Consider the following 26,520-nt stretch of genomic DNA (forward strand, 5'->3'; position numbering starts at 1 on the left):
CCTTACCCAGAGTTTTGCAGCCCATGAACAATCCTTTAGATTTACAGTATGTAAAGACTTAACCTATTGAGTTCATTCCATAATTCCATATTTTCCATGAGGTGCAGGGCCAGGGGATTGAATAGAATTCAGGGATCAGAATTCTGACATTGCTGCCTTTATCCATTTCTCTGTTTACAGAAGTCTAAGGTTGACCACATCTGTCTGTCTGGGAAGCAGTGTGGGGATCTGTGCAGTCAGGATATCTGGCTTGATAAGGCTGAGATATGCCTTGGTATGGGACTGTACCAACCCGCCAGACAGCTACTGGCAGAGGCCCATCTGGTGGCTAAGGTTCATTTCATTTTGAGTAATTTTGTCAATAGTTTGGTTTTCAATATTTATCTTAAGTAGTCCACTGCATATTTGTGAAGTGTTTCTCTCTTTTGGTTGAAATGTGACTCGTATTTATGTGTATGTGAAGTCATAACAGTTTAGCAATTCACTTTTATTCTATTTTTGTGGTCTCTTGTATTGTGTGCTCAGGAGCTGGGAGATCAGGCTGCAGCAGGGAGGAGTCTGCTCTCTCTTGCCATCCTGGCCAATAAGGAACAGAACCACTCTCAGGCCCTGGCACTGCTGGAGAAGGCCCAAGACATGGGAGGTGATGAGGACTTCTGGTACAAGCTCACCCTGGCCCTGCTGACAGCTACGGTGACCCAGAGGGGCCAGGATATAGACACCAAGGTGAAAACTATTCTATTTTATTCTATTGAAGCTCCTACAAGCCTCTGCTCAATTGTCTCCTCTGAAGCAAATATTGTCCTTTTCAAAGTGACCACTCTCTCCCGTTACAGACAGATCAAATAGTAAAGCAAGGCTGTGGAGCCTTGAAATCGATGCTGGAAAAGAGGCATAACCGAGCTCCCGCGCTCAGGTTCCTGATCACGTCTCTGGAGAGCAGGTAAGGCTCTTTGATGTCTGTGTTCTCCACATTCAGTCCTGGAAAGCTTCTGGGTTGTGCAGGCTGTCGATCAAGCCCCGCTGTAAATAACCTTATGGTCCAGAGTGAAGACTCATCACCTTGATTAGTTTGATATTTGAATCAGGTGTGGTACTGCAGGGTTGGATCAAAAGCCCTGGTGTACAGTGTTCTCCCCTGTGCTGTGACCAAAACAGACCCCTAGATGTCATTGACTCGCTGTGATGTCTGTCTTTCAGAGGGGCGGTGGAACGTCTGCATGCAGCCAGCCCTGTCGAGCCAGGTGAGGCTCTGTCCACCCAGTCAGTACAGAATCTCATGGCTGCCTGTGACACCCTGAGAGAGAGCACCCGTGAGTTCCTCCGACTGGGCCACAGAGAGCAAGCTGCTGAAGCTCTCCTGGAGCACGCACAGGCATTGAGGTCAGACATCAACACAACACATCATAGTATGATCTATCCAATTTGGGATCAATAACGTTCATTCATTCATTTTTGTCGACAATTCCTCTATTGGTCCGCTTCAAATCATTCACAGCATGTTCTACTTTGTAGGATACTGGCTAAACACACTGGCGATGAGGGAAAACTGCGCCACCTGCTGGATGCCTACTCCTTCATGCAGCAGGCCGTCTCTGTACAGGAACATGTGGTTCTGAACGCCCAAAGCCTGTTCCCATCACAAGAGGTAAAGCACATACCTGTATACCTTCCCAATATCAGCCTTCAAGTCAGCCTTCAAGTCAGAACATACCATACAGTTCAAACTCTTAGGTAATAATTTGGACCTATTTTAAAACACGTTGTAATTTTACTAATCATCACCACCAGGTTGAGTCAAGTTATTCGGATAGATTCTGATCTAAACAGAACACATTTATTTATTTTATCATTTTTACCCCCTTTTTCGTGATTAAGATCTTGTCTCATTGCTCCCCAACGGGCTTGGGAGAGGCGAAGGTCGAGTCAAGCGTCCTCTGAAACATGACCTGCCAAACTGCGCTTTTTATTACCCGCTCACTTAACATGGAAGCCAGCTGCACCAATGTGTCGGAGGAAACACTGTTCAACGGCGCCTGGCCTGCCACAAAGAGTCGCTAGAGCGTGATGAGCCAAGTAAAGCCATCCCGGCCAAACCCAGACGACACTGGACCAATTGTGCGATGCCCTATGGGACTCCCGGTCACGGCCGCTAATGACACAGCCTGGGGTCGAACCCCAGGCCGCAACACTGCGATGCAGTGCCGTAGACCGCTGCGCCATTCGGGAGGCCAGAACGCATTTATTGGAGCCATATCTCAGCAGTGTTCTTCATTGTGAAGGAATTTGTCTTAATAAGTGTGCAAATCCTATTTTGCTCAGCTGTTACAGTTCCTCAAAACAGAGTTCTGGCTATCTGTCCTGGAACTGAAAGCATTTGCAAACATATTACACTCTATTTAGAGAGTAACTGAACATGTTGACAGGGTTGAGATATTAGATTTGCTTGTGAAAAGTCCATATATGGCTTGTCAGAAAGCCTGATTCGCTGCTTGGACTCCTGTCGACCCAGGGCTGCCAAGTCCAAGCCAGTGCTGCTAAATTATTTATTGAATTCATTTTGCCCTTTGTTTCGCTAGGGATCTACATTGTTACATTTTCCAAATGGATTATTTAATTATAGAACAAGGAATTCCTGAAAAGGACAGAACCATTCATTATAAAGCAGATAAATATACCTATAAACAAGATAAACCTGATTTGCCTGTTAATACTCGCTCAATAAAAATGGCATAATCAGTTTTTTTTTTTGCAGAACATGGTATCTCAGCCAAATCATTACTGAATGTGTGTGGACTCTGGTGATCCACCTATTTGCTCCAGACCTCAATTCATATGCGATATAGCCTACAGAGTAAACAGACAGACACACACACGTTTGAGTTGTTTTTTTCAGTAACACCTGATGGTTAAGAGCCAACTTTCAAACAGGCCAACATCCAAACTGCCTTATGTAGAAAAAGCATTCCGAAAGTCAATGTCAAAGATGGAGCAGACATGACTTGCACACTGCCATTTTGAAGTGCATCTTGATCTAATCATGAAAGGACATTGAAATTGCATCTTGCTTCATTATTAAACCACCTGCTGAAATCCGGAAGAATCCAGTTAGCTAGATACAATCTACTTTGACGGTCCAATTCTGCATTTAGGATTAACAGTCTATAACCCTGTGCTTTCAGCAGATGGTACTGCTGCCCCAATAAGTTACATTGAAATGGCATACCAAATATGAAAACAGGAGTGTATTTGAATTCACTTACTCTCGTGGAACCAGACGAGTGTCTGAAAATTGCATATAAAGTCTGTCACGCAAGATTTGAGTTTATTTGACCCAATCTCCATTTGTTTCTTGGTTACTTCCCTGTCGTTACTTTGTAAATGAAGGTGTCACTTTTGTTCAGTCTGAAGATGTACATCGATATACGTTTATCTTCTTCATGAACTTTTCCATTTCAAAGGAAATCAAATTCAGATCTAAGGCTTTTAAAGCTATCTTGCACTGGGTTGAAAAATGAGCTGGGCACAATAAGACATTTTAACTTCTTGCATTTGCATTTACAGTGGTGTCTGTGCGTGTGTTCGTGTTGTTGTAATGTGTCTGTCATAATCTTTGTCTTTTTCTCGCTCTCTCATTCTGCTCTCTGTGCCTTCCACAGTGTCAGCCCTTGTCTCTCCCAGCCACGAGGAGGCTGTTGCGGGTCAGACTGGCTCTGGCTGAGCTGTCCTTAACCATGCTGGAACAGGTGTGTGCTGAGGAGAACAGACTAGCCATGGCCCAGGACAGGAAAGCCTCTGTGGAGAGGACCGTGGAGGAGTTTGTACGCATTACACCAGACCCCGGCTCTGTAGAGCAGGTAAGGGCATAGACAGAGGTTGTGTCCAAATATACATACTTGCGTTCTAAATAGTAGGCTTTTGGGGTATGCGAACATATTGAACGTTTTATAGTATATGACATTTCTGAAATGTTTTATGCTTTAAATACCAGTATGTCATACTCATTTCGCTTTTCATCAAGTAGAATTCGCTGCACATTGTTGAGGAAGAGAATCATATTTTCATACTCACTTGTGTTTGACAACAGTTGATAATCAGAATATGGGATGTCCTCTAAAAAAATTAGCGAATAGCAGCGAACACGCTCGATTTTCAAACCAATTTGGTTTGCCTGGTTAGCCAGCTAGCTAATAGTCAATGCCATGGCAAGCAAGGTAGGATCTAAGCTGGCTAGCCTGTTATGCTAGCGACGATGCTTACTGTTTAGCTAACTAACGTCAAGCTAAATATATAGCTCTGAGTCTGGCTGGCACTGGCAGGGGTATGGGGTAACGTTAGTTACAGCATGGTGTGGGTGAATTAAATTCTTCAACATCTTGCTAGCTAGCAACATTAGCAAAGCTAGCTGCAGTTATATATTGGCTGCCTAGCAACATGATATAATTTCTGGAGGCAGTGTTAACACAATTTGTGTTAGTCCACCAAGGCCAGCCCAACCTGGGTTGACTTCAAAGTCCCAATGGTAACGGGGATTAAGCCAGTTCCAGTGTGATCGGTACCCCTCCCCTTGGCCCTAATTACCCCTTCAATGTTTGCAGATCTGTAAGGTGAAAGCAATATGGTGGAAGCTTTACCACTACACCTCTTACACCTATACATACACTTCAGACATGCTAACATCAAGGGATTAATGCCAAGGGGGAGGGATGGGGAGAAATTTGAGACTGGTGGATAGACATAACGAAAGAAAACTACTGGCCTACACAGTTATTGGACAAGTTACAAACAAAACTATTTCCTAAATTCTGGGAGGCTTATTACAAGTCAATGCCCGACTTGTGAGAGTTGGAGAGGAGATTGCCAATTTCATCAACCAGCACTTTGAATTGTAAATGTTCTATCTAATATTTATGTGTGAAGCTAATGATTTGGCTCAGACAGGGATGGGCTCGTAGGATATGGGCATGCCGACTGCAGAGCACACACACTCCTCTGGTCGATCTTCAGTAGTTCTGTGGGAGGACCGCAATCATGTCTGTCTGATAGTAAAGGGCTTTTCTCCCAAAGTGAAATCTCCACCACTAAAATGGGACTGATCTGATCAATATTGGCAGTGATTAAGCTTATTGCTTGATGACTCGCTTCATGTTGTTTCTCTCTGTTGCTGCTCCCCGTCATATCAGCTCCCCCATGAAAAAAACTAAGCGAGATCTCACTATGAGTAAGATCTGGTCTGTAGCTACAACCTTTAAGTTTTTTTTTGTTGTTGTTGAGAAATGGCTCGTCTTCTGCAACCAAGACGATTCATTAAACCAATGTGCTTTCGATTTGGAGGAGTTTGTGTTTGTCTTGAAATTCCCAAAGTTGGTACACGGGAGGGAGAACCTCCTCCCTTAGAGGAAGTCCAAGTTGGTTTTGGAATAAGGAATAGGCCTACCTATTGTGTAATGACCGACGCCGGGGTTGAGAAGCAGGTACAGGGAGTTGAACACTTAATGCGGAACAGACAGGTAACAGGAACAGCGTCAGCACAGGGGTACACAAAGACATACGAACATTAATGTAGAAGCCGGGAACAGAGCTGGGAACCAGATAGATATAGGGAAGGTAAGGACAGAGGTGATTGAGTCCAGGTCAGTCCAATAATCGCTGATGCGCGTGACAGGAAGGCAGGTGTGCGTTATAATGATGGCAGGAGTGTGCAATGCTGGGGAGTCTAGCGCCCTCAAGTGCCAGGGGGGAAGAGCTGGAGCAGGCGTGACATAGTGCAGTAGTTCCCAACCAGTGTACACTCACTTATAAAAGTGACCTATGGAATTTTGACTTGGGGCACTAGTGCCGGTCAGATAATACATTAAATGGCACATGGTTACAACTGTATCGTTGTTTCAAGTCCAGTGTGCTCAGGCTGTTATTACATTTGTACCGTTTGATGGGTCATTTTTCTTAATCTGAAAACCATTAGCAAAGGCAAATCTGATTTAGGTTTAGTCAGTCATTTATTTGTTAATACATGGCTCTGGGCTTAGCTCTACCACAGCCTTTGCCATAGGAACAAACGGAGCATGACATTGTGTCCGTGATTGCGCCTTTATAAAGCCTAAAACCGCTCATCTGTAGCTCAAACTGTTCAAAACTAAGACCTATTTTTACCAGAGCTACATTTTCTTCTTAGTGCACATTCCCGGAACGCTCTTACAGGGGTACACACAAATTAACATGAGTAAGGAACTATCAAAACGATGAAAATATTTCAAATATACCCTATTTAATGTCTAAACTTTAGTCACAGAAAATATATGATTTGCAGTGTTGGATCAGATGAGATGGTCATTACCACTAAATAAATTAATAGGGACATTTTAGGTGTGCTGCAGAATTTTGTATTCCATATCCCTCCCTTCTTCCTTTATACATCCCTCCATTTCCTCTGTGTCCCCCAGTAACCACCCCATCCCCTTTGTTCCCTTTGTAGGAGTGGATAGCTACAGGCAGGACCCTGGGGCAGGTGGCTTTGAGCCAGCTGGCCACGGTCAACTTCCTGTCCCTTGACTGTGTGGAGACCAGAGCCAGCTCTCTGAGCCTGATGGGGAAGTGCCTGAGGCTGCTAGCCATGCAGAGAGACCCGCTCTACCCCTTCACCCTCTGGGATGGACACAACCTGGTACAGACACTGACAGACAATACCAAAAACAGTAAAAATGGACTAAAAGTAACTTTTAGGGGGGGCTTAAAGTGACTTTTAGAGATGTCATTCCACTTCACAAAAATCTAAGAGCTCAAAAAAAATTGTCAGCATTCATGACCAGATTGTAAACTAATCTTGATTCTATGAACAGGAGGAGGACCGGTCAGAGTCTAAAGCCAGCCCTGAGGAGGAGGAGGAGTTAACCGGAGAGAATGGCCTAGAGTCAAGCAGAACGGAGCCCAGACAGTACGCAGCCAAATGTGCTGAGTTGCAGGTACTGTATAGTCTACCTGGAATCTTTCCTCCACATTAATCTGGTGTTTTTAGACAAATCTAGTCTTTCTTATCTTCAACAGAAGTCACTTTCTTGGCTAGTCTTGATATACTGTAAAAGACAGTCTTTATTTTAAAAGTAGTCTTGGTTAGCCAGAAGTAATATTCTCTTGTAAAAGTTTGTCGTTTTCTGTTTTACTTTTGGGGGAATGCCATTAACAATTATGATTATCTTTGTTCAAGTGATGGAAAAGGTACCCAAAGTAAAGAAACCTTCAAAGAAAATGACTAGAGTAAAAGTCACCCAGTAAAATACTACTTGAGTAAAAGTCTAAATGTACTTAAGTATGAAAAGTAAATGTAATCGCTAAAATATACTTATGTATCAAAAGAAAAAGTATAAATAATTTCAAATTCCTTATATTAAGCAAACGGCACGATTTTTTAAATGTTTTATTTTATTTACGATAGCCAGGGGCACACTTCAACACTCAGACATAATTTACAAAGGGAGCATTTGTGTTTAGTGAGTCTTCCAGATGAGAGGCAGTAGGAATGACCAGGGATGTTTTATTGATAAGTGTGTGAATTAGACAATTGTCCTGTCCTGCTAGGCATTCAAAGTGTAAAGAGTACTTTTGGGTTTCAGGGAAAATGTAAGGATTTAAAGTATGTTATTTTCTTTCGGAATGTAGTGGAGTAAAAGTAATATGAATAGTAAAGTAAAGTACAGATACCCCAAAAAAACTACTTAAGTAGTACGTTAAAGTATTTTTACTTAAGTACTTTACACCACTGGTGCAAAGTAAGGAAGTGATGTCTCCTCCCTCGCAAACGGAAACTCTTGGCCAAACCCCTCCCTTCCACTAATTTCACCCGTGTTTATCATGGCCAAAAAGGAAATGTTTTTGTTTAATGAATTTTTACGATACAGCCAATTTTGACTTGTGACTGTGGAATCTAGTGGAAACCGTTTATCATCACTGCACCAGTTTAATCACCGCCTGCGTCCAATCCTGATTCATCCAAATAATCAATGACAAAAACCCCAAACCAAGAACTACTGTTGCTCGTAATCACAAACTTCTATGTGCGCTTTGACAGATTCTCGCCGTTTCATCTGTCCACGAGAGATTATATTAAAAGTAACCTAAGAAGGTCATGTCCATCCAGAAATGTTACTCTGAAGTTGGTGCAATAGATTAATAGCAGCAGGTGGCATTATGAACAAGTAACTTGAAGCTACTTGTTTTCTCTCTCTGTGTGCGCGTGAGCGCATGTGTGTACGTGTGCCTGTGTATTCCAGAGAAGAAGACGTTCTGCCCGGCAGCTTCTGGCTCAGGCCAGTGAGACTTTAGCACAGGCCATCAGCCTTTCTCTCCAACACAAACTCCCAAGCTCCATCCTCTCAGAAGCCTGTCTCAACATGCTGGAGTGTCACGGCCAGTTTGACCCCTGTTCCACTGGTCAATACCTGGCCTTGCTCCAGGTATAATATGTACAGTTGAAGTCGGAAGTTTACATACACTTAGGTTGGAGTCATTAAAACTTGTTTTTCAACCACTCCACAAATTTCTTGTTAACAAACTATAGTTTTGGCAAGTCGGTTAATACATCTATTTTGTGCATGACACAATTAATTTTTCCAACTATTGTTTACAGACATTATTATTCACTTATAATTCACTGTATCACAATTCCAGTGGGTCAGAAGTTTACATACACTAAGTTGACTGTGCCTTTAAACATCTTGGAAAATTCCAGAAAATTATGTCATGGCTTTAGAAGTTTCTGATAGGCGAATTAAACATAATTTGAGTCAATTGGAGGTGTGTGTACCTGTGGATGTATTTCAATGCCTACCTTCAAACTCAGTGCCTCTTTGCTTGACATCATGGGAAAATCAAAAGAAATCAGCCAACACCTCAGAAAAACAATTGTAGACCTCCACAAGTCTGGTTCATCCTTGGGAGCAATTTCCAAACGCCAAAGGTACCAAACGCCAAAGGTACCACGTTCATCTGTACAAACAATAGTACGCAAGTAAAAACACCATGGGACCACGCAGCCACCATACCGCTCAGGAAGGAGACGTGTTCTGTCTCCTAGAGATGAATGAACTTTGGTGCGAAAAGTGCAAATCAATCCAGAACAACAGCAAAGGACCTTGTGAAGATGCTGGAGGAAACAGGTACAAAAGTATTTTTTTCCACAGTAAATCGAGTCCTATATCGACATAACCTGAAAGGCCGCTCAGCATGGAAGAAGCCACTGATCTAAAACCGCCATAAAAAAAGCCAGACTATGGTTTGCAACTGCACATGGGGACAAAGACCGTACTTTTTGGAGAAATGTCCTCTGGTCTGATGAACCAAAAATAGAACTGTTTGGCCATAATGACCATCGTTATGTTTGGAGGAAAAAGGGGGATGCTTGCAAGCCGAAGAACACCATCCCAACCATGAAGCACGGGAGTGGCAGCATCATATTGTGGGTGTGCTTTGCTGCAGGAGGGACTGGTGCACTTTACAAAATAGATGGCATCACGAGGCAGGAAAATTATGTGGATATATTAAAGCAACATCTCAAGACATCAGTCTTGTTAAATTTTGGTCGCAAATGGATCTTCCAAATGGACAATAACCCCAAGCATACTTCCAAAGTTGTGGCAAAATGGCTTAAGGACAACAAAGTCAAGGTATTGGAGTGGCCATCACAAAGCCCTGACCTCAATCATATAGAAAATTTGTGGGCAGAACTGAAAAAGCGTGTGCAAACAAGGAGGCCTACAAACCTGACTCAGTTACACCAGCTCTGTCAGGAGGAATGGGCCAAAATTCACCCAACTTTATTGTGGGAAGCTTGTGGAAGGCTACCCTGAAACGTTTGACCCAAGTTAAACAATTTAAAGGCAATGCTACCAAATTCTAATTGAGTGTATGTAAACTTCTGACCCACTGGGAATGTGATGAAAGCAATACAATCTGAAATAATTCATTCTCTCTACTATTATTCTGACATTTCACATTCTTAAAATAAAGTGGTGATCCTAACTGACCTAAAACAGGGAATGTTTACTCGGATTAAATGTCAGGAATTGTGAAAAACTGAGTTGAAATGTATTTGGCTAAGGGGTATGTAAACTTCCGACCTTAACTGTATGTGTGTAGGGAGGGGTGTTTGTGTATATGTGTACATGCATGTGTATGTCTGCATGTCTGCTGTGCAAGTGTGCGTAGTTAGAGGCTGTCTTGGTCACTAAGATTTTGTGTCACAGTCTAAATGTTTGTGTGTTAGTGTCCCTACTCTCCTTAAATTAGATATTGTGTGCTTTTGCTAATCTCTGTTAATCTCTATTCCCAGAGCTGCTCCTGCACAGCTATGATGGCTGACATTCTAAGATCTGCTTGCACTGACACTCGTGTGTCCCAGCTCTCTGCGCTACTCAACCTACACAGCAACCTGCTCCCTTCACAGGTGGAGACCCCCACTAGTCTGCTGAAGGGAGTGGAGGACTCACTCAATGGCTTCTCCAAGGTAATGTCCCACAAAACACCCTCAATACAACAAATGTTTTCTAGGCATCATAGAGATTCACTTGAGCTCCCATTACTGGTTCCCCATGAATGTATTGAAATAGATTAAATATGCCTTGTTTTGTTTCACACATTGAACGCCATGTGGTCTGTGGTGCATCTATCTTTCTTAGCTAGCTAATTGCCCTTTAGAGAGTGTTCATTACAAGCTTTGGATAAAGAGTATTTATTTGCAGTTGCCATTTAAATTATGTATCAACATAAATAATTTGCTCAGTATAAATGGGTAAAAAATTGATCAACATGTCGCAAATCTGTGCCCAGACCTACAGCCACCTGACCATCAACCCAAGTCACCTGAGTCTTCTGGGAGAGCTGCCCTCTAACCTGAAGATCCTGCTGCTTCAGCACACACAAGACAGGTACATGTCAACGCGGGCATTTAGTCTGTCTACCGTATGTCAGACACACACAAGCCCACGAGTCTCCTCTGGCCCCATCTGTTACACTGGCTCACAGTCTGCCATTTTATGACCGCGTGGTCACATTTCACATTGGGTTAGTTAACACACATTTTCTGGAGCTGGGTGCAATATTTGATGACACCACACGAGGGAGAGTCTCATCCTATGTCCTCTGTAGAATCAGCACAGTCGGGCTCCTGCTATACCATTTAACATACTTTACTGTAAATGCCAAACATACTTTACTGTAAATGCCAAACATACATATAAAGTTCTGTCGTGACACAGTTTGTATGGCAAATAGGTGAAATGTGTGTTCTTTTTTAGGTCAACTCTCTATGGAGCTTTCTATGAGAGGAGCAAACTTACAGAGAGTCAGAGAGGGAAGGCCATGCAGGTTTCTGGTGAGGCTTCTCAACCTTTGGGATATTTTCATGTAGTACATGTTCAGTAGGTGGTATCCAGTAGCACGCTTGCATTTATGGAATAAGAAGATGGATGCCAACCTTTTAAAGGTTAATTATTTATTTTTGTGTGTGGATGGGATTTTCATTGCTATGATATGCAATTTGTTTTTTTAAGACTAGGCAAGTATTCCATTGATATACTGCAGCAATGCACTTAAGTGTTATCAGCATTCAGAATTAAACTATAAAGAAAGAAATCATTCCAGCGTCACATTTAGTACGCCGGGTCTCTCCCTAACAACAGTGCCAATGAAAAGTTGAGAGCTAATTTACACAAGCAAAGATGAACACTGAATAGTAAGATACCTGGACACGGACCCTTTCACCTTTCGTCTGCAGCTGCTAGCCAAGCATGGGAATAGTTGATGTTCTAATTCCAAAAAACTAAGTAACGTTTGCATATTACCTCCTCAAATGACCTTTCTGTAGACTGTTGGAAAAAGGCACAGGCTAGCATCTGGGCTTGTTTCGGGAGAATGAGATCAAATACGTTCATCACAAAGAAGAGAGGGGAAGGGATGGAGAGACAGGGTTGGTACGGTCATGAACATCCTGGAAAAGTCATGGAATTTTAAAATGGTGTTTTCCAAGCATGGAAAAGTGATGGACATTAATTTCATAATTTCATTTAATTCAATTTATTTAGGCACAGTTTTTAAATATTTTATCGATCAAATAAAAATCAACATATCATCCAGGATCGGAACGACACTGTTTTTCGAGCATCACCTGCGTGTGTGTGAGACGAGTGGGTCATTGCTCAAGGAGAGAGAGAGAGACAGTCGGACATGCAGCAGCAGGTAGGCCTAGCCTATAAAATATGATAGAGAACAGACTAGCTAGGCAGCAATTCAAAACAAAACTTGTACCCTCTAGTTAACTGTTTAGCGATTGATAGCATGTATTAATGTTTTCATCATGTCCCAAAAAACTTTCCACCGACATTTGCGAATAAGCCCATACAAAATGTATTACATTTTTTTTAAAGAATCATATGATTATTTTAAATTATTATTTTTGATGAAACAAATGATTCACTTCACCATTGTATTAGTTGGGATTCAGTTCAATTGTGGCGAATCGAAACATGTGAATCAAAATAATAAAATGGGAATCTTGAACATTAATTTTATGTAAAAATATTATATTCTAGCCTTTCTTTTGGATTATCTGGTTTATTGGGCATCCAATGTATTGGACATTGCAACTCAATAGATGCTAGTCAGCCTGCAAAGTAAGTACTTCTAAAGTAGCTAAGATAAATATTTGAAAAAGAAAAAAGGCGAGGAGCTCAGATGCAAAAATGTAATAACAATGTTTTGAAAGCCAATATGTCTTCATCAGGCTATAGGCTAAGATAAATATGACTAAACTATAAAAGGTTTATTTCCTGATGATAATGTGTGTGCCTGCTTTATCAGAATAAAAAGATTTGTAGCTTACCATAGCCATTTGATCTTTGATATATTGAATGAGCACATTATTTAAAAAGGCATTAAACATATTTGATTGTATTGTTGCAATGTTTTACATCAAGGGTGGTAAACCATCCTCCAGGAGAGCTAATGGGTGTGCAGGCTTTCATTCCAGTCCCCTTCTAACAAACTACATTTTAAAAATGAACTGGTCAACCGGACCTTGATAAACTAGCTCTGATGTGTTTGAGCAGGGCTTGATCAAAAGCTTGCACAACCAGTAGCTCTCCAGACTGAGGGTTGAACACATGTTTTATACAGTTGCCTAACAGGTATTCTACTTTATGGGGGGTTAAGTGCCTTGCTCAATGACAGAAGATGGTACCACCCATTGTGTCGATACCACATTATGCCTACTTTTTTATACGTACATTGAGACGCTGCCAATTGTTGGTCATGGAAATTTGGTTAAAAGTCTCATTGAAAAGTCATGGAGTTCTATCTTTCAAAATGTGTGTGGAGAGAGAGAGAGAGAGGGAAAGAGAGGCATGGAAGGGAGAAGGAAAGAGAGATGGGAGGTACTGAGTAGAGAAGGAGGATGTGGGCTCGGGGGAACCAGTTACAGCGGCTGTGCTGTTCTTTTGTTGCAGGAATGCTGATCTGTACCAGGGTCGCCACGGTTGCTGTCCAGCCCAGGGCTCTGCTTGATCTCCGGGACAGAACACAAGCCTTCAAACGCGAGACCAAACACAACTTCTTGAAAGAGGCGCATTGGCTTGGCAATGAGGGCAGGGCGGGGAGCGAGCGTCACGTTCACCTAGTAGGTCACGAACCCTCTACAACCCCTTTATGAACCCACTACAATCCTTTGCGACCCTTTGACTTGGCTGTGCAAGTAACATTTTTAATTGGTCGCATCAATGCGACCTGCAAATTCTTGCTGGTCACTTCAGTCAAAACATATTTGGGGGGCTGCTAAAAGCATGATTGGGTCGAACAGTAGCTCAAACAAGATAACTCAGATGTGCTTTTGGATTTCGTAACAACATTCAAAATGCAATCGCAGGGAATGAATGGTTTGAACACACATACTGTTGTGACTGTAAGAGAGAGGAGGGTCTCAGCTTCCTGGAGGTATTACGTTTATTTCTCATCTCTCTTTTTTAACCGTCTATATGTGTTTGAGAAATATGGAGCGCGGGAAGTGTGCATCTGCCATTTTCAGTGATTTCATTGACTAGTATGCTTAATGCAAAAAAGCTGAGTTACTGTATCTAGAAACAGGTGTGTGGGAATAGTGTGATTACTTCAATGAAAAGAGAAACCCGCATCATACAATTTATTAAAGCTTTTGTGTCGGCCTCTTGGCCTTCTTCAGAGCTTTGAGCTTTAATCAGTGACACGAGCAAGAGAAGTTTCCGTGTTTCTCTTTTCTTGGAAAACTTGAGCTTTTTTTGTTGCTTACTTAAATACATTACATGTACTGTTAGTTTTACACAATGGTGAATTAGCCCCAAATGAATTATGATATTGGTACACAAAAATGATTAACCAAATGAATCTCTATTGAACAAAAGGAATCTGCGATTCTGGAGCCCTATTTTGAGATTAAAATATAGCAACAATAGCCTAATTGTCAACCCAAAATTCATGACAATCACTTTTTCAGATTGCACACAAAAATATCTTGATCATGCATTCCTGCTTGTACATGTTAAATTCAACTTATTTCTTGAAACATACCATCTAGGTAGCACTGAATTACTTTATGAGATGATTGCAAAAAAATATTAATTGCATGACACCTCAACAACATTATGGTGCGACCAAATCATGACCTGGAGCCATCAACTGAAAATGTCAGTGGCCCTGCTCTATTACCCCTCCACAAACCCTCTACAACCCCTTTTTCTCTATTAAAATGATCGACTGGCCTCATAAATAAACCAGTCTACAACAATATCCCGGAGCTGAATTTCTCTCTTCCCTTTCTTTCTGCCGATATCGGATTTGAATGACCAAACATTGTTCAAGTTATGTAGGTCTGTGTAATCGTTGTCAGTGCTCGAGACAAGTGTTGATTTTACATGTCAGCTAGGCTTTTTCTTTTTGTCCCTGTATAGAAATCGAACTCTGAAGAGAAATTGGAATCTCATTTCAAAGCCATTGTACAAGAAATGGAGGACTATTTGTGTCCAATCCTCTCTCAGTTTGACTTCTCATGCTTCGGGTAAGTCAATACAGGTCCGGATATTGTCCTGTATTGTACAATGGTCATTTTGCTGCTGAGTTCTATTTATTGCAGAATTTAAACTAAACCCAACCCTTTACCCTAACCTTAACCGATTGGGAACTTACTGTACCTAAACATGACCAGCCTCTTTTCTTGGCTGAACCACTCAACTAATCACATTGTTTTTGCCCTTGAGGCAGAGCTTGAATAAGGAAAGATTGAATAAGAAAACTCCAATGCAGTTGATTTGGTCTACAGTTCATCATAGAGCTGGGCGATATGGGCAATATTGCAATAAATTGCCTGAATTAATGCATTAACGATAAGACTACAACATTAAAGTGCAACACTTTTTAAAGTTGTTTTGTATCCTTTAAACTACTACTAGCAATTTGATGGTTGTAGCCATCAATTCTCCCATTAACATCACCCATATTAGCAAACTTATTTCATTTCAAACTTCTCTAGTATATGCTATGATCGGTATGGTCAGTGTTGATTATTTTCTGTTTACCTTCCCAGGTCTAGTTCATCATGTCTGACTTATTCATGTGTTGTATCAGCTAGACATTCACATTGCGAGACTTTGTGTCAGTGTGGCCTGTGATCTTTTTCTCTCTCTCTCTGTGTGTTTGTTTGGTTTTACTATCCTTGCGGGGACCAGAAATCCTCACACGGATAGTAAAACAAGGGACATTCTGTGTTTCATCCGACACATTGGTGCAGCTGGCTTCCGGTTTAAGCGAGCGAGTGTTAAGAAGCGCTTCTTGGCGGGTAATGTTTCGGAGGACGCTTGACTCGACCTTCGCATCTCCCGAGCCCGTTGGGGAGTTGCAGCGATGAGACAAGATCGTTATCACGAAATTGTGGAGAAAAAGTGAAAAAATGTAATTTAAAAACATTTGGGTTAGGTTTAGGGGTTTAGGGTTAAGGATAGGGTTAGGTTAATGGTTAGACTGGGGCGGTATATCGTATATTATAAACTGGGTGGTTCGATCCCTGAATGCTGATAGGCTGACAGCCATGGTATATCAGACCGTATGCCACGGGTATGACACAGCATTTATTTTTACTGCTCTAATTACGTTGGTAACCAGTTTATAATAGTAAAAAGGCACCTCAGCGTTTGTGGTATATGGCCAATATACCACAGCTAAGGGCTGTATCCAGGCACTCTGCGTTGCGTCATGCGTAAGAACAGCCCTTAGCCGTGGTATATTGTCCATATACTGGGGCGGTATATCGTATATTATAAACTGGGTGGTTCGAGCCCTGAATGCTGATAGGCTGACAGCCATGGTATATCAGACCGTATGCCACGGGTATGACAAAGCATTTATTTTTACTGCTCTAATTACGTTGTTAGGTTTAGGGGTTTACTGCTCTAATAAGTCAAACTATATTGTCCATATACCACACCCCCCACCCCCCCAGGGTCTTATTTCTTAACTGTATACCGTATACCGGGGTATTTGGAAAAAGCCACGGGATGGTTTTTCAATACCATCATAACAATTTATTTTAAGTTTTTCAATACATTTTTATATTTATAGCTACTTTAAGTTAATACCTGGAGTCAACTTGTGCAAAGTATTTATTTTAATTTGATTTAACTAGGCAAGTCAGTTAAGAACAAATTCTTATTTACAATGACGACCTTCCCCTGCCAAACCCTAACCCGGGGGAGCTCCTCCTACCAGCCTCCACTGGTGTGTATGTTTGTGTGGGAGTATGGTTTCTTTGTGCATGTACAGTTGAAGTCGGAAGTTTACATACACCTTAGCCAAATATATTTAAACTCAGTTTTTCACAATTCCTGACATTAAAAATCACGTTTTAGGTCAGTTAGGATCTCCACTTTATTTTAAGAATGTGAAATGTCAAAATAATAGTAGAGAGAATGATTTATTTCAGATTTGATTTCTTTCATCACATTCCCATTGGGTCAGAAGTTTACATACACTCAATTAATATTTGGTAGCATTGCCTTTAAATTGTTGAACTTGTTGAACTTCGAGTAGCCTTCCACAAGCTTCCCACAATAAAGTTGGGTAAATTTTGGCCCATTCCTCCTGACAGAGATGGTGTAACTGAGTCAGGTTTGTAGGCCTCCTTGCTCGCACACGCTTTTTCAGTTCTGCCCACAAATTTTCTATGGGATTGAGGTCAGGGCTTTGTGATGGCACTCCAATACCTTGACTTTGTTGTCCTTTAGCCATTTTGCCACAACTTTGGAAGTATGCTTGGGGTCATTGTCCATTTGGAAGACCCATTTGCAACCAAGCTTTAACTTCCCGACTGATGTCTTGAGATGTTACTTCAATATATCCACATAATTTTCCTGCCTCGTGATGCCATCTATTTTGTCCCTCCTGAGCGGTATGACGGCTGCGTGGTCCTATGGTGTTTATACTTGCGTACTATTGTTTGTACAGATGAACGTGGTACCTTCAGGTGTTTGGAAATTGCTCCCAAGGATGAACCAGAGTTGTGGGGATCTACAATTTTTTTCCTGAGGTCTTGGCTGATTTATTTTGATTTTCCCATGAATTCAAGGAAAGAGGCACTGAGTTTGAAGGTAGACCTTGAAATACATACAGGGTAGCCTAGTGGTTTGAGTGTTGGACTAGTAACCGGGAGGTTGCAAGTTCAAACCCCCGAGCTGACAAGCTACAAATCTGTCGTTCTGCCCCTGAACAGGCAGTTAACCCACTGTTCCTAGGCTGTCATTGAAAATAAGAATTTGTTCTTAACTGACTTGCCTAGTTAAATAAAGGTAAAAAAAAAAAAAAAAAATGACTCAAATTCTAATTATGTCAATTAGCCTATCAGAAGCTTCAAAAGCCATGACATAATTTTATGGAATTTTCCAAGCTGTTTAAAGGCACAGTCAACTTAGTGTATGTAAACGTCTGACCCACTGGAATTGTGATACAGTGAATTATAAGTGAAATAATCTGTCTGTAAACATTAGTTGGAAAAATGACTTGTGTCATGCACAAAGTAGATGTCCTAGCCGACTTGCCAAAACTATAGTTTGTTAACAAGACATTTGTGGAGTGGTTGAAAACAAGTTTTTAGGACTCCAACCTAAGTGTATGTAAACTTCCGACTTCAACTGTATGTGTCCGCATGCATCAGTCTGTCTATTTGTCGAGTTAGGTGTCAGCTGTGACTTTCCTCTGTGTTCTCCGCCTCCTTGTGCTTCTCTGGGCCTTGTACATTAATTTTCTCATGTCTGGACCAGGTCTCCACTGTATCCCTACTGATCCTCCCTGTCCTTATCTATTTCACTCAGGCACCAGACGCCATCAATATCCATCCCGGAGTGCATCCGGCCCAAAGACAAGGAGGAGAAAGCAGGCCTAGATAAAGGTCTAGCGGGTGTGTATTGCTTGTCCCAGAAACGGATATATACAGTGTAAGGATCAGGGAACTGATGTTCAGAATCCGGAGAGTGCTTGATGTGTACTGTACTGTACCTGCTCATTGCTTGTGATTAGCCCCACAGCTGGATTTACTTAGATTAGTTTAAGTTTAGTAATTCCCCCTCCATCTCCCATTTCTTTTGATTTTTGTTATACCAGTTTGTTTATTGACCAAATGATGTACAGTGGAGCCACATCAGCATGTTTTTACACAAAAGGCAAATGGTATTTAATTCCCTAAACACAATACTACCTGAAATATATATGTTCAAATATTTACTCTAGTGCGAGATACAGTACAGCCATAGTGTAATGGAAAATATAACTTACCAAATAGCTAACTGGACCAGGGCTTAAGAGACCCATTTCAGATGGTGATTTGTACTTTGGATTTTCCCTCGCACCATTACATGTATAAGTATGCGCTGAGTGTACAAAACATTGGGATCGCCTTTCTAATATTGAGTTGCACCTAGGGCTGTGGCGGTCATGACATTTTGTCAGCCGGTGATTGTCAAGCAGATAACTGCCGGTCTCACGGTAATTGACTGGTAATTAACATAAACACATTTTAGCATCTCCTGGCTTCCACGTATAGACTACAAGCCACTGATGCAGACCTTTTGGAACAGCTACATTTTAAAAAGTCTAATAAATCCATACCCTACACAATCACAATGAATCCATTATGTATTTTAGACGGGTCTAAAGAAACCTGATTTGAAGAAAATGTATATTTCAGAAGAACAGAATAGCATACTCCTTGCCCTTATGTTTGATCCTGATCTGGCTATGTCATATGGCTGTGGGCTTCACTAGTTTATTTAGCAGACAAGATTTGCTTAGAATTCCATGGCATTATTTTATAGTATGAAGAATGCAATTTAACATAGCTGGATGAAATAGATAGGATATTTTCTCAGTGATTTCTGAGGGAGTGCGCGCACGTGGCTATTCTGTGTTGAGCTGTTAACAAAGAAACAGGTCCTCCTATATGCTTCATGGGGTGACAGGGTAGCCTAGTGGTTAGATCGTTGCACCGGAAGGTTGCAAGTTCAAACACACGAGCTGACAAGGTACAAATCTGTCGTTCTGCCCCTGAACAGACAGTTAACCCACTGTTCCTAGGCCATCATTGAAAATAAGAATTTGTTCTTAACTGACTTGCCTAGTTAAATAAAGGTAAAATAAATAAAAATGTATGTAACTTTAGTTGTGATCAAAACATATAGCCCAACGTTTGTATTTTTAATACATTCTAAGGCTGCATGATATGACTCTAATGATGATTTGAAAAAAGTTGCATGAAAGGCATGAGCTCTGTTGTTATTTGCGCAAGTTGCACACATTTCATCAGTCTCTTATTCGCAACACTTGATATTGCCTCGATTTTCCCGACTGCATCCCCTTTGTGTGGCCGTAATGCCCCTAAAAAAAATCCATGCCTTTTGCGGCCAACGGGCCGTTATGCCCTTGGGCTGAATATAATAATTATAGTTCCCTTCTCCCGGCTACGTGCTCCGAAGAAGCACCTCTCACTCACATGGGTCTCTCAGCTCAATTCTTATTAGCCAATGTCTGTCCGTGGTGATCAGGTCTTTCTCGCAGGCTTTTCGGCGACCAGCATGATGAGTAGGTCTAACGGACTGCTATGTCAATCTACAATGCCTCATAGTACAAAAGTTGACCTATTCTGTTCGAGAAAGAAATATTCCAAACATAGTCTGGGACAGTTGTGGGATGCGATAGATCCCAAATGAATACAGTATAACCACTAGCATCCCAAAAAAATAATTAAGCAATGAGGCTAATGCAACAGATCAGAACGATTAGCTTAAAATGTTGATAAACTCTTAGGCTTTTTCTTCACATTATAAGCGCAGGAATGTGCACACGGCAGTAGGCTATAAGCACAAATGTTCCAAAATGCAATCAATTAGCGGGAAAAACACCATTCTCAAAAGTGACCGCAAATGTAATTATGCATAAAAAGGTGCATTTTTATGGTGAAAATTATCTTCCCAAAATTTGAAACTCATGCGCTGCTTATATATGCCAGTTAGGCTCCACACCTGTTGTAAAGTGCATTAATGTGCTTAAATTTAAGAAGTTATTTGGCCACTTTTGTTGTGATATAAACCTTGGGCTAGGCTACATGAGGTGTGTGACTATAATTGGAAAAATTCGCAAAAAAAGGAATGCTCTGTTTCTTGACTTACTGCACACAACCTGGGCATGATACACAAGTGATAAGTTATATCATTCACAAGTGAGTTAGCAAGTTTGGTATGCTACTAATGACCATCAGCAGCATCAGTGCTTGGAGAAGCCTAATTACAGTGACCGAACGGTCACATGGAATTTGACTTCATGGCTCGTGACTGCCGCTGTTCTGAGGGCACCCCCTTATGCCCTCAGAACAGCCTCAATTCATCTACAAGGTGTTGAAAGCGTTCCACAGGGATGCTGGCCCATGTTGACGCCAGTGCTTCCCACATGTCTTTTGGGTGTTGACCATTCTTGATACACACGGGAAACTGTTGAGTGTGAAAAGCCCAGCAGCGTTACAGTTCTTGACACACTCAAACCCATGCTCCTGGCACCTACTACCATAACCTGTCCAAAGGCACTTGCATTTTTTGTCTTGCCCATTCACCCGCTGAATAGCACACATACACCATCAAATGTCTCAGGGCTTAAAAATCCTTCTTTAACCTGTCTCCTCCCCTTCATCTACACTGATTTGAAGTGGACTTAACAAATGACATCAATAAGGGATCATGGCTTTCACATAGTTTCACCTGGTCAGTCTATGTCATGGAAAGAGTAGGTGTTTCTAATGTTTTGTACTCTGTAATAAAGTATGTTGTATGGCTTTTGTGATCAAAAGCAACAAAATTACTATATATACACAATTATAAACATTTTCACAGCAAGCTGAGCATATTGTATTGACGTTTGTACACTGTGTGTGCAGGTGTGTGTGCTCACCTTTATCTGTGTCTGTTTGTGTGAACAGTGGGGTCTCCTGCAGAGCTTGGGGAGTATGTCGTGCTCCTGGCTGACTGGATGCTCATGGAACTACCTCTGGAAGCGTTGGCAATCCTGCAAGAAGAGGGGCTGAGCTCTGTATCTCGTGACTTCTCACTGCAACTCCTCCACACTCGCCTGCAGAGAGAGGAACCAGGTGAGGGGTTACACACACATACACACACACACACACACAAATGGAGTGCTTAGTTGCAAGTACAGTTTTCATTCTATTTCATTTCAAAACACAGCAAATTTTCATTAGCATGCCCACACTAGTAGTATTAAAGGAAGACTCAGCAATATGACGTAGATGCAGAAAGTAAACAGCATAGTCAGTCAGTTTCTGCAACAACTGAGAGCATTGAAGCGCGAGGGTCAACTTGTCCGCAGTTTTGGTGCCCTGGCTTCCACACTGTTAACAGAGTGACACAAATCTGTGAACATGCGCAGAGAAACTGTGTGTGACGGTGTGCGAGCGAAGTGTTGCCTCTTGCTCATTTCAATATCTCCGGTGCTGCTCGTGGCAACGTCATTTAGTTGAGTCTAACTTTAACAAAAACATTATTTAAGGTAGTTCATCACACATGCATAAATTAGACAACTTGCAGACTTTGCAAGTGCAAATTAGCATCTAAGTCCGCCCAGAGGGTTTTGTACTCTACAAGCATTTCATCTATTCTTACCCCTCTATCCAATTGGCAAAGCTTCGTTAAACTTTCTGGAATACTAATGATGTTTTCATGACATAATTTGTTTGGGCAGGATTAACACCCTCTCCCACACTATAATCTCTTTAAACCTCAGTTGGAATTACTTTGACAGTGTTTGCATGGCTACAACCCTTCATTCCAGCCATACTCAATAGGCAGACTATAATAGTCCTGATCCAGACCTACAATGTGTTAATAAACACAGTTGGGCTTTAAACTTACTGTTGAGTGAAACTTACTGTAATAAAAGAATGCAATCGAAGCAATTATTGAAATCAACAAGCCCATTTTTTTTAGCTAGGTAAGTTAAGCTAACCAGCTATCTAAACCTTGTAGTTATCATAGCCAGATTCTCTGCTGAGGCCCCTATTTGATTTGGTTGTAATGTTGGAGTCACTCAGATATCATATGAACACACATAAGACATGGCAAAATGTGTAGAATTGCAGGAAATAATCTTTAAAGCGGCAAAATGTTCTCTCCGCCAAAAAGAGGGTTGTGAACAGTGTCAAGTGGAAGTTTTATCGCATGCACAAGTACAGTGAAATGCCTTGCAAGCTTTACCCAAAGTGCAGCAATCAATGTCAAAATAGTATAACTAATACAAATAAAAATAAATATTAGGCGAAAGTGGCGGGCAGGATCAATAATAATCAACAGTATGGCAGCAACTTAAGGGTGGGACATTTTAGTAAATAAAATATTACATTTACATAAGTATTCAGACCCTTTACTCAGTACTTTGTTGAATCATCTTTGGCTGCCTTGAGTCTTCTTGGATATAACGCTACAAGCTTGGCACACCTGTATTTGGGGAGTTTTTTTCATTATTTTCTGCAGATCCGTTCAAGTGCTGTCAGGTTGGATGTGGAGCATCGCTGCACAGCTATTTTCAGGTCTCTCTAGAGATGTTTGATCGGGTTTAAGTCTGGGCTCTGGCTGGGCCACAGAAGGCCATTCAGAGACTTGTCCCCGAAGCCACTCCTGCATTGTCGTGGCTGTGTGCGTAGGATCGTTGTCCTGTTAGAAGGTGAACCTTCGCCCCAGTCTGAGGTCCTGAGCGCTCTGCAGCAGGTTTTCATCTAGGATCTCTCTGTACTTTGCTCTATTCACCTTTGCCTCAATCCTGATTAGTCTCCCAGTCCCTGCCTCTGAAAAACATCCCCACAGCATGATGCTGCACCTCCATGCTTCACCGTAGGGATCGTGCCAGGTTTCCGCTAGTCGTGACGCTTGGCATTGAGGCCAAAGAGTTCAAACTTGGTTTTATCAGACCCGAGAATCTTGTTTCTCATGGTCTGAGAGTCCTTTAGGTGCTTTTTGCTAACTCTAAACGGGCTGTCATGTGCCTTTTACTGAGGAGTGGCTTCTGTCTGGCCACTCTTAGCATAAAGGCCTGAACGGTGGAGTGCTGCAGAGATAGTTGTCCCATCTCCACAGAGGTACTCTGGAGCTCTGTCAGAGTGACTTTCGGGTTCTTTGTCACCGCTCAAGGTCCTTCTCCCCCGATTACTCAGTTTGGCTGGGTGGCCTGCTCTTGGAAGAGTCTTGGTGGTTCCAAACTTCTTCCATATAAGAATGATGGAGGCCACAGTGTTCTTGGGGACCTTTATGTTTTGGTACCCTTCCCCAGATCTGTGCCTCGACACAATCCTGTCTCGGAGCTCCAAGGACAATTCCTTCGACCTCACGGCTTGGTTTTTGATCTGACATGCACTGTCAACTGTGGGACCTTATTTAGATAGCTGTGTGCCTTTCCAAATCATGTCCAATAAAATTAATTTACAGCAGGTGGACTCCAATGAAGTTGTAGTAACATCTCAAGGATAATCAATGGAAACAAGATACACCTGAGCTTAATTTCAATTCTCATCGCAAAGGGTCTGTATATTATGTAAATACGTTATTTCAAAAAAATCATATGTATTTAAAAAAATATATATATTAGAATAAGGCTGTAACGTAACAAAACATGGAAAAAGTAAAGGGGTCTGTATACTTTCCGAATGCACTGTATGTGTATTAATATTCCTAGCGCGCAATAATTACATCAAGCTTGTGACTCTACAAACGTCACTGAAGTCACTGTTATTGTAAATAAGAATATTATATATTTTTAAACACTTCTACATTAATGTGGATACTACCTACCATGGTTACGTTTAGTTCTGACTGAATCGTGAGTAATGATGAGTTAGAAGCACCAAATATCATACCCCAAGATATGCCAACCTCTCAACATTACAATAACAGGGGAGGTTAGCATTTTGGGGGGAGGGGTATGATATAGGTCTGCGTCTGTAACTTTCTCACTCTCACTTTTGTTGGTGGGAGACGGCAGAGTGGAGTGCCATTGAGATTGCATCGTCTGTGGATCTGTTGGGGTGGTATGCAAGTTGGAGTGGGTCCAGGGTGTCCAGGATTATGAATGCCATGACCAGCCTTTCAAAGCACTACATTACAGATGTGAGTGCTACAGGGCGGTAGTCATTGTTACGATGCGGATAAATTACAATATCCATCCGGACCTTTGTCGCCTAGGAAATTTGTGTGACCGGACCTTCTCAAAAAGTATTTGAGTACCTCTGCTCTATTCTTTCCCAACATGGTCTGCGTATCCAAATTAATTTGTAATTTGGTTGTAAAATTCACATGACAAGTGAACTTACATTTATATCTGGGAAGGTAATTCTGATAATGACGCAGAGAAATGTGAGCCTCACATTCTTGAGGATGCAATGAAATAAGTGTCAGATAGTGTTCAATCAATATATTTTATTAGAAAGCTGCAGTGTCTATCCAATAAGGTATGTACTGCACATAGATCATGATGCTCTTACATAGAGTACCAGTCTAAAGATTGGACAGACATTCAAGGGTTTTCTTTATTTTTACTATTTTCTACATTGTAGAATAATAGTGAAGACATCAAAACTATGTTGTAACGAAAGAAGAATTAAACAAATCCAAATATATTATATATTTGAGATTCTTCAAAGTAGCCACCCTTTTCCTTGATGACAGCTTTGCACACTCTTCAGATTCTCTCAACCAGCTTCATGACTCATCCCAAACCATATCAATTGGGTTGAGGTTAGGTGATTGTGGAAGCCAGGTCATCTGATGCAGCACTCCATCACTTTCCTTCTTGGTCAAATAGCCTTTAAACCAGATGGGTTGGCGTATCGCTGCAGAATGCTGTGGTAGCCATGCTGGTTAAGTGTGCTTTTAAATTCTAAATAAATCACAGACAGTGTCACCAGCAAAACACCATCACACCTCCTCCTCCATGCTTCACAGTGGGAACATGTGGAGATCATCCGTTCAGCTACTCTGCGTCTCACAAAGACACGGCGGTTGGAACCAAAAATCTCACATTTCTTCTTCTTCTTCTTATTGGTGTCCTTTAGTAGTGGTTTCTTTTCAGGAATTCAACCATGAAGGCCTGATTCACGTAGTCTCCTCTGAACAGTTGATGTTGAAATGTGTCTGTTACTTGAACTCTGTGTAGCACTTATTTGGGCTGCAATTTCTGAGCCTGGTAACTCTAATGAACTTATCCTCTGCAGCAGAGGTAACTCTAGGTCTTCGTTTCCTGTGGCAGCCCTCATGAGAGCCAGTTTCACCGTAGTGCTTGATGGTTTTTGCGACTGCACAATTTTCCAGATTGACTGACCTTCATGTGTTTTCCAGATTGACTGACTGTCATTTCTCTTAGCTTATTTGAGCTGTTTTTACCATAATATGGACTTGGACTTTTACCAAATAGGGCTATAGGGTTATGGAAGGGCATGAAATGTTGTTTTTACATTTATTTCTCCCAAAATAATACATGTTATTCCATCCATGAAATTACATTGAAATTTGTTTTAGATTGCCTTAGATGTGACAGTAGGGAGATTAGGATGTTCAAGGTTAGTCACAAATTCGTAATACTGCATACTGTATGTTTACAGTTTTGGATGTGAAATATTGAATTTAATTTCATGTGTTGTCAGTCCAGGACACATTTTCAGACAAGCAGTTTGTTAGACAGCAAGCAGATTCTGATCGTCAAGATCTTGAGTCACTCATCTCTTTGTAGCTCCTGGGCTCAAAGTCTCTGGCATCTCTGGCAATAACACCATTGTCGTTGCAGAGGAAATTTATCAATAGGGCTGCTTCGTTCTAACGTCATTGATTTGAGTATAATCCAATTCAATGGAATAAGAAATGTATTAGAGGCATTTTGAACAAATAGATCCTGAATGACAGCCATTGTTGAGTGAAGGAC

The 26,520-nt window shown here is 41.5% G+C and overlaps 1 protein-coding gene across 2 annotated transcripts in view; it reads left to right on the forward strand.

Annotated features, from left to right (window-relative positions):
• Positions 1-26,520, forward strand: part of cfap46 (cilia and flagella associated protein 46) — a 98,318-nt gene that overhangs the window by 52,437 nt on the left and 19,361 nt on the right. For both annotated transcript variants that reach the window (XM_021580249.3, XM_021580250.3), the window contains exons 36-51: positions 181-333; positions 526-726; positions 837-943; positions 1,201-1,383; positions 1,516-1,648; positions 3,660-3,857; positions 6,476-6,664; positions 6,840-6,962; positions 8,268-8,450; positions 10,325-10,498; positions 10,822-10,919; positions 11,289-11,365; positions 13,494-13,663; positions 14,967-15,073; positions 18,375-18,460; positions 21,524-21,691. In XM_021580249.3, the coding sequence (XP_021435924.2) occupies positions 181-333; positions 526-726; positions 837-943; positions 1,201-1,383; positions 1,516-1,648; positions 3,660-3,857; positions 6,476-6,664; positions 6,840-6,962; positions 8,268-8,450; positions 10,325-10,498; positions 10,822-10,919; positions 11,289-11,365; positions 13,494-13,663; positions 14,967-15,073; positions 18,375-18,460; positions 21,524-21,691 (2,350 nt within the window). The remainder of the gene's footprint in view (positions 1-180; positions 334-525; positions 727-836; positions 944-1,200; positions 1,384-1,515; positions 1,649-3,659; positions 3,858-6,475; positions 6,665-6,839; positions 6,963-8,267; positions 8,451-10,324; positions 10,499-10,821; positions 10,920-11,288; positions 11,366-13,493; positions 13,664-14,966; positions 15,074-18,374; positions 18,461-21,523; positions 21,692-26,520) is intronic.

Source organism: Oncorhynchus mykiss, chromosome 23 (genome assembly GCF_057628025.1).
Source record: "Oncorhynchus mykiss isolate SJ-2025 chromosome 23, ASM5762802v1, whole genome shotgun sequence".
NCBI classification, from domain to species: domain Eukaryota; kingdom Metazoa; phylum Chordata; class Actinopteri; order Salmoniformes; family Salmonidae; genus Oncorhynchus; species Oncorhynchus mykiss.